This window comes from Chlorocebus sabaeus, chromosome 9 (genome assembly GCF_047675955.1).
Source record: "Chlorocebus sabaeus isolate Y175 chromosome 9, mChlSab1.0.hap1, whole genome shotgun sequence".
In the NCBI taxonomy this organism is placed as follows: Eukaryota; Metazoa; Chordata; class Mammalia; order Primates; family Cercopithecidae; genus Chlorocebus; species Chlorocebus sabaeus.
Genome location: NC_132912.1, coordinates 65,352,723 through 65,360,683, shown reverse-complemented (window position 1 = coordinate 65,360,683; position 7,961 = coordinate 65,352,723). Strand labels below are relative to the sequence as shown.

The window sequence follows — 7,961 nt, the reverse complement described above, 5'->3', positions numbered from 1 at the left end:
TTCTGACTTCAGGTGATCCACTCGCCTCAGCCTCCCAAAGTGCTGGGATTACAGGCGTGAGCCTCCACGCCTGGCCTTAGCACAAGGATTAAATGAGATGTTTATATGGCATTTGGCATAGACGCTGTCAAAGAGTAAGTGGGCAATAAATTATAACAATTATCATTGGTGGTTGGCTATTGGAGAACAGCTGGCTCTCTCCAGAGGAATTAGGATAACCTCCTTCTAGGCCCTAACCCCTTTTACTGATCCCACAGGCCCCGCCCCTGCTCCGCTAGTCCCGCTTCCTACTCTTGCTTTGGCCCCCGGCATGACGCATGCGCCCTCGGGCTCCCCCGCGGCAGCTTCTCGGTTCTCCTGTCGGGCCCATTTAGAGCCTCGCGTCTTTTCCAGTGTGGGCCCCGCCCCCTGCCGGTAGAACCCCGTTCCTGGCCGGTAGGACCCCGCCTCCCGAAGCAGTTCCGGTTCGGCTGCTAGCAGCTACCGGCGCGGCGGTGACGGCGGCCGGGACGATGCCTGCGCGCAGCCGCCACCGCCCCCGCCTGCACTCCGGCTCCCCGCCCCGGGCTCCGCCCCCGCCGCTTGAGGTGCTGCACTCCGGCGAGGCGGGCAGGGCCCCGGACTCCGACGGCGGCTCGGACGCCGACTCGGAGGTGGGTCCGGGGAGCCCGACTCGGACCGCGGAGGTGAGCGGGAGCTGAGGCTGAGGAGAGGGGAGCTTGGGGGGCGCCTGTTGCCAAGGGTGAGTAGGGAATCTGGGATGGAGCCGGGGGCTGCCGAGGGACTGCGACCCGGAGGGGCCCCGGGGAGACGGTTGAGGGAGCCGGGAGAGTCAGCTCTGGAATGGAAACTGAAGGAAATGGAGGTTGTCGAACCCAGGGCCTGAGGCTGAGTGGTAAGTGGAGGCCGAGGAACGAGAGGGAGGGGGCGGGGGGGAAGGCTTGAAGAGCCCAGAGCTTGGGGGCTTTTGAAAGCTGCGCAGTGGGGGAAGAAGATCGAAGGGGTCCTGCGGGAATGTGGACCCGGAGGAAGAGATGCTCTGGGTTTGGCAGCGGGAGTGAAGAGTCAGAGGAGCAAGACCTGCGCCGGTGTTCCCTTCCCAGGACGAGGGAGGGCGATCGGGGCAGGGACTGGAGCCTCTTACCCGGGTGGGGCTGGTGGTGATGGAGGGCAGGATTTCGGTTTGATTAGAAGGAGGAGGGCTATTGGATGGGAAATCGTCTGGCCTCTAGGGGTGAGGGAGGCATTGAAAAAGAGAAGTGTGATCAAGAAAGAAAAGGAGCCCTTGGGGATCTAATTTTGGGTTTTGGCATTTTTACAGGTGCGTTTTAAAACATCAAAGATCACTAGGGCAATGTACTTGGATTGTGGGACTTTCTCATTCGTGCACAGTGGATCCTTTTAAGAATCTTGGGTGGAAGGGGCGGTGTGAATCACTGATTTGCCTAAAGGACTGGGGGAAGTAGTGGAGAGGAAGTGATGTTTCAAGAAGGTAGTGAAAGACGTGATTCTGAACATGATATCATTTGGATTTATTGACAGTAATGGTGTCCTCCTTTTTCATCGTATTTTTCTTTCGTAAATAAGTTTAAATACCAGACGTGTTAAGATCCTAAAAAAGATTTACTACATTACCTTTAAGTTTTAAAAACTTGAAACAAGACTTTGGATACTCAGATTTTAAAAATTAAACTTGAAACAAGAATTTGGACACTCGGATTTTAAAAGTTAAACATGAAACAAGAATTTGGACGCTTGGATTTTACAGATACTCAACATGGACTGGTTCCACTTCCAACGTTTTAAGTTGACACATGTATTTGCCACACAGTAAAAATGTGGTCAGTGCAAGTTTCTGGGTTAAGGGGGCACAGTGAAGTTGCCACAGTCTAGGCCAATACCAAATCTTCCTCTCACTGACAACCCCAGGATTGGAGTTAGCTCTTGAAAATTGGAGAGATACCTTTGACTGATTTGCAGAACCAATATTGAAATACTATTTTGCAGATATTGTGTGAATAATATTTTTAGTAGAGTGATTTAGGAAAATAAGGACAGAGGGTGCTTGTAGTTGGCAGCCAGCACAACTGGGACAGGTGGGAACTCAGATACTTTTTATAGAAGACATAGTTCCAAAACATAATTATGCCAGAAAAAGAATGATTGCAATATTTATATTCACTTTAGTAGAGATAAATTCACTTCCTTTTGTGATTGTTAAGTCATAACATGGCTCTATGAAGTATTTGTTTGACTTTAGCCACGTCTCATATGTTTTACAACTTTTTGTGTGATTATAGGTTTGTAAAGTTGTTGGCCATTTCTTTTCTCTTCTTCCTTTTTTTTTGAGACAGAGATTCACTGTGTTGCCCAGGCTTAAGTGATCCTCCCACCTCAGCTTCCCAGGTAGCTGGGAGTAGCTGGGACTGCAGGTGGGCGCCACCATGGCCTGGCTAATTTTTGTTAGCATCAGGCGTTTTCTAAATGCTTGATTAAATCTAAATAGATATCTACTGTTTAATCTTCATGAGATGATAATTTATTGATTGGCAACAGCTTTTAAATTAGTTTATGTGTATGGGCTATGTGACATACCCTCAGATGCACAGTGGAATAGTAATTGTTTCTTCAAAGGAAATGCGAATTCTTAGCTAAAAACGCTGTGGTTGTTAAAGTATTAATTCCCTTTAACTTAATACAAATTATCTTCTGTTGAAGTTTACATAATATTACTGTTTGTTGGTTTTATCTCTAGAGTGAGATCCTCTAGAGACCTTGTCTTCATACTTAGTTCTGAATAAAAGTCATGGCCATGTAAAAATTTGCTGAATTGCAATATAAGAACTCTATTCAGATTACATCTTAATGTTATTGCAAAATTAAAGAGAAACTGTTAGATGGAGTTGTACAGTTAACATATTAGCATGTCTAATAGTTTTTTAAATTTTTGTTTCCCTTTGTCAGTTCTTGCACCCACTGAGTAAAGAAAATCAGTTTTAGGCTGGGCTTACTCCTGTAACCCCAGCACTTTGGGAGGCCCAGGCAGGCAGATCACTTGAGGTCAGGAGTTCAAGAACAGCTTGGCCAACACGGCAAAACCCCATCTCTACTAATAATAGAAAAAGAATTAGCCAGGTGTGGTGGCACACACCTGAAGTCCCAGCTACTCAGGATGCTGAAGCAGGAGAATCACTTCAACCCGGGAAGCAGAGGTTATGGTGAGCTGAGATCACGCCATTGCATTCCAGCCTGGGCAACAGAGTGATATGTCTCGAAAAAAAAAAAAAAAGAAAATCAGTTTCTCTAAGGCAGAAGAAGCCATCATGACTGCGATGGCAGAATATGCAGACATATTTAGGTAAATCAGTTTTGATTTCAGTAGCATAACCCCCCTTCTGCAAAAGCTTATTCACGTTGCACAGTTGCTTGTAAACATTTTTTTAAATTTTGTTAATCATTAGATCCTCAATACTTCTTCAAAATTTTGTTGTTACTGATTAAGACATTTTCATGGCTTTTCTAAGAATTGAAATTTGAACACTTTTTTTGAGACACTTAAATCACAGACGTTTCCATGAATAGTATTATTGTTGTTTTATAAGAATGCCATGTTAACGAGCTATTCTTTCGAGATTTTTACTTCCAGGCCTGATGTAATATATGGTGTTAGTTGTTGGGTGTACCTAGCATGCCCGTTAATTTATGGATGGAAGTCTTTCCTGTTTTCACATTCTACCCCCTTCATTTTTCATATGCCAGTGGATTATTAGTGAACTAAGATTGAATTCACTTTTTAGTTTTAAAGCTTCTGTAGCTTTGATTCTCTTTGGACATAAAACTGATTTATATGAGATATGAATACAATTCCATATTCTGCTAAATTACTTATGAAGCTCTTTTGAATGATTGTGGTATTTGATGAAAAAATACAGTATGAGCTAATCATAATTCTTCTAATGGATTTAGGTTATAGAGGAGGACTGTACCGTTTCGTTCCTGGATTAAGTGTTTTACTTTTTTGCAGAGATGACAGGGGAGAGCCTTGATTATTTTCACATCTCTCATGTGTTTGTATTTGTTTATAAATAAAGTGTTACTTATTTGCAAAATGCTATTTCTTTAATACTTGCTTACATGTGGTTTTGGGAATTCTTTTGGAACTAGTTCTTGTTCTTGTTTTTGTTTTGCTCTAAGGGTATGATGTAACACATTGAGGGGTTAATAGTAGGGCAGGTACGGAGAAAGCCATTTTACAACATACATCAACAGGGCCGTGATGCTTACTTTAGTTCTTGTGGTTTTCTTGGCCTTGAGAAATCAAGATGTTAACTAAAAATAGGAGAGCATGGGCCAGACACATTGGGAAAACAGATCAGTGTTTACATGCTACCACTGTTGCTTCCTGGTAACTTGCCATCTGAATGTGTGGGTATGAATTTGTAACAGACCTGTGGTGTGAATATTCCTGCACCCCCTCCTCCCATACACACAGCGCCATCATCACAGATGTGAAGCCTAACCTTTTAGCTGAGTTTAGTGACTTCATGTTTCCGTATTGAAATGTTCTATTCCTTCACTGTATTGGACCCTCACAATATTATAGAATGTAACATACTGTAAGACTATTAACTAAGAAAAATTTGGTTATAATAGTTTCACCACAGGGTTTCACCATAAAACAATGTTTTATGATATGTACCTCAGGAAAGAGTGTTGTGGGGCAGGGCAGTTAACTATATTTATATTTGTCTAAAAGGTTTTTTGTTTGTTTGTTTGTTTTAAAGATAGGGTCTCACTCTGTCTCTCAGGCTGGAGTACAGTGGCATGATCATGACTTATGCAGCCTGGAACTCCTGGGCTCAAGCAGTCGTCCTGCCTCAGCTTTCTGAGTAGCTGGGACTATAGGCGTGTGTCACTACACCTGGCTAATTTTTTAAATTTTTCTTTTGTAGAGATGGGGCATCAGCTATGTTGACCAGGCTGGTTTAGAACTCCTGGCCTCCCGATCCTCCTACCTCAGCCTTCCATAGTGCTGGGATTACAGGTGTGAGTGTCTTAAATTTTTGTTGTGCATTTAGTTAAACTTATGAGTTGTGCCAGAGGACAAGAGAGGTAGTAATATAAGTGTCTATTATCTTGATAATTGTTCTGTTGTCTTGAAATTCTTGACAAGTAAATTCTAGTTGGAGGTGAGAACCATGGATTCTGCTAATTTAGAGTCTTCCTGTAGGTTAACTGGTGTCACTGAGTTTTTGGAAATACTTGCAAATCTGTTTTAGTTTGGAACTTTGAGATTAAATGGAATTGATGTCAGTTCCGTCAATATAATATTGGCTTGAAAGCCAGAGATTTCCAAAACCATACACTAAAATTTGGCTCCAAATCCAGTCAGTTTTAACAGTATGTAATGGAGTTTGAAATCTTGAGCCAGTTTCTCATTTTCCATTATATTGATTAGATTTTGGATGTTGCATATTTATTTATTTATTTAGAGATAGAGTTTCACTCTGTTGCCGAGGCTGGATGCAGTAGGGCGATGTCAATTCATAGCAACCTTTGCCTCCCGGGTTCAAGCAATTCTCCCACCTCAGCCTCCCCAGTAGCTGGTATTACAGGCGCATGCCACCACGCCCAGCTTATTTTTTGTATTTTTAGTAGAGATGAGGTCTCACTAAGGCATCCGCCCACCTTGGCCTCCCAAAGTGTTGGGTTTACAGGCGTGAACCACCGCACCCTGCCAGTGTAGCATATTTAAAAATAAAGATTTTACCACCTGGGTGGGGTGACTCATGCATGTAATCCCGGCACTGTGGGAAGCTGAGGTAGGTGGATCCCTTGAGCCCAGGAGTTCGAGACCAGCCTGAGCAATATAGTGAGACCTCGTCTCTACTAAAAATACAAAAAATTAGCCAGGCGTGGTGGTATGCACCTATAGTCCCAGAACTCAGGAGGCTGAGGTGGGAGGATCACCTGAGCCCAGGAGGTCAAAGCTGCAATAAGCTGTGATTGCACCACTGCACTCCAGCCTGGGTAAAGAGTGAGGCCCTATCTTAAAAAAAAAAAAAAAAAAAAAAAGGGTGGGCGTGATGGCTCACACCTATAATCCCAGAACTTTGGGAGGCTGAGGTGGGTGGATCACTTGAGGTCAGGAGTTCGAGACCACCCTGGCCAACATGGTGAAATCTTTTCTCTACTAAAACTACAAAAAAATTAGCCAGGCATGGTGGCGCGTGCCTGTGATGCCAGCTACTTGGGAGGCTGAGGTAGGAGAATTGCTTGATCCCGGGAGGCAGAGGTTGCAGTGAGCCGAGATCACACCATTGTTCTCCAGCCTGGGTGACAAGAGTGAAACGCTATCTCAAAAAACCAAACAAAAAAGATTTTACCAAATTGATATGTTAAACTGCTAGCCTGGTTAGAATAAAAATTAGAATTTTAGATACTTGACTTCTTTACTGGTTTACTGTGTCATTGCAGCCAGGTCAGGAACCCTTTACCAAATTTATCAATAAACTCCTGTCATCATGTGAAAACTTTTGGTATAACTGAGGATATAAAATGGATGGTAGTATCTGTCAGATTCTTACTCATTGAGGGGAGACAGTTCTGGATTTGGTGTAGATAATTAGGTGCAGCCTGATAGTAGAAGTTAGTTTAAAGGCTATTTGGAGCCAGAAAAAGTTTGTGTTATTTGGTATATATGACAACTTTTTTTGAGTAAAATTGTAAGAGTTCATGGTTAGGGCAGCAAAAAAGTCCCAGAACTGAAGTGCAGCCAAGAGAATTATGATGTAACTGAGGAGGGAATTTAATTCTTTTTCATTTAATTCTACTGCTTAGAAGTGGGACATAGTAAAACAGAAAATCACCACTAAAGTGTTTCAAAATGGGTGGTAGGAATTAGTGCAAGGTCTTTGAGACTGTTTTGTAATTATTGCAGATTTTATTGATGTTTTGGAAACAATACCCTGTACTTACTAAGAAATGCAAAATAGGCCCGGCGCAATGGCTCACGCCTGTAATCCCAGCACTTTGGGAAGCTGAGACAGGCGTATCACTTCAGATCAGGAGTTCGAGACCAGCCTGGCCAACATGGTGAAATGCTGTCTCTACTAAAAATACAAAAATTAGCCAGGTGTGATGGTGTACACCTTTAGTCCCAGCTACTGGGGAGGCTGAGGCAAGAGAATTACTTGAACCTGGGAGGCGGAGGCTGCAGTGAGCTGAGATCACGCCACTGCATTCTAGCCTGGGCAACAGAGCAAGACTCTGTCTCAAAAAAGAAAAAGAAAAATATCTTTCAATAAGTATAAAGAGAAAAGAGTAGTTTTTGTTTGCTGAGCGAAAATGTTTTCATTTATGGTAAAAATTTTAAAATGGGATGGAAAAAGTGGGATAATCCCAAATACTATAAACTACAGTTATTAATCACAAAGTTTGGCCATAAATGCCCAAATTAAACCTTATCCTCCTACATCATAGTTTAGGCTTTTTGCTTTTACAAGAATTGTTTTTATGTTCTGGTTTATGGATCTGCAAACGTTAGTCTTTATTATGTGGATATTAGATAAGCTAAATGTATTTGATTCAGCCATATTTTAGCGTCAGTGCATCTATAAAATATAATTGCCCTAAGGAAAATTTATTAACTCTTACTTTATATATAATTTTAAAAATCTCTTCCTCAGTGTTTGTCTAGGGATATGGATCTTAATTTTTTATATTTTATATATCATTTGGAAACTGTTTAACTTTTAAATTTTGTAAACTAAATCAGTAATAATTTTTTTTTTTTTTTTTGAGACGGAGTTTTGCTCTTGTTGTTGAGGCTGGAGTGCAATGGCGCCATCTCGGGTTATTGCAACCTCCGCCTCTTTGGTTCAAGTGATTCTCCTGCCTCAACCTCATGAGTAGCTGGGATTACAGGCATGTACCACCATGCAGGGCTAATTTTTTTGTAT

The 7,961-nt window shown here is 42.4% G+C and overlaps 1 protein-coding gene across 2 annotated transcripts in view; it reads left to right on the top strand.

Moving 5' to 3' along the window:
* The first annotated feature begins 376 nt into the window (after nucleotides 1-376).
* Nucleotides 377-7,961, top strand: part of SAMD8 (sterile alpha motif domain containing 8) — a 69,449-nt gene continuing 61,864 nt past the window's right edge. The window contains exon 1 of one of the 2 annotated variants that reach the window (XM_007962927.3): nucleotides 377-686. In XM_007962927.3, the coding sequence (XP_007961118.1) occupies nucleotides 513-686 (174 nt within the window). In that variant the 5' untranslated portion in view covers nucleotides 377-512. Of the gene's footprint in view, nucleotides 743-7,961 lie in introns of both variants that reach the window. The other variant, XM_007962929.3, reaches the window with a different exon arrangement.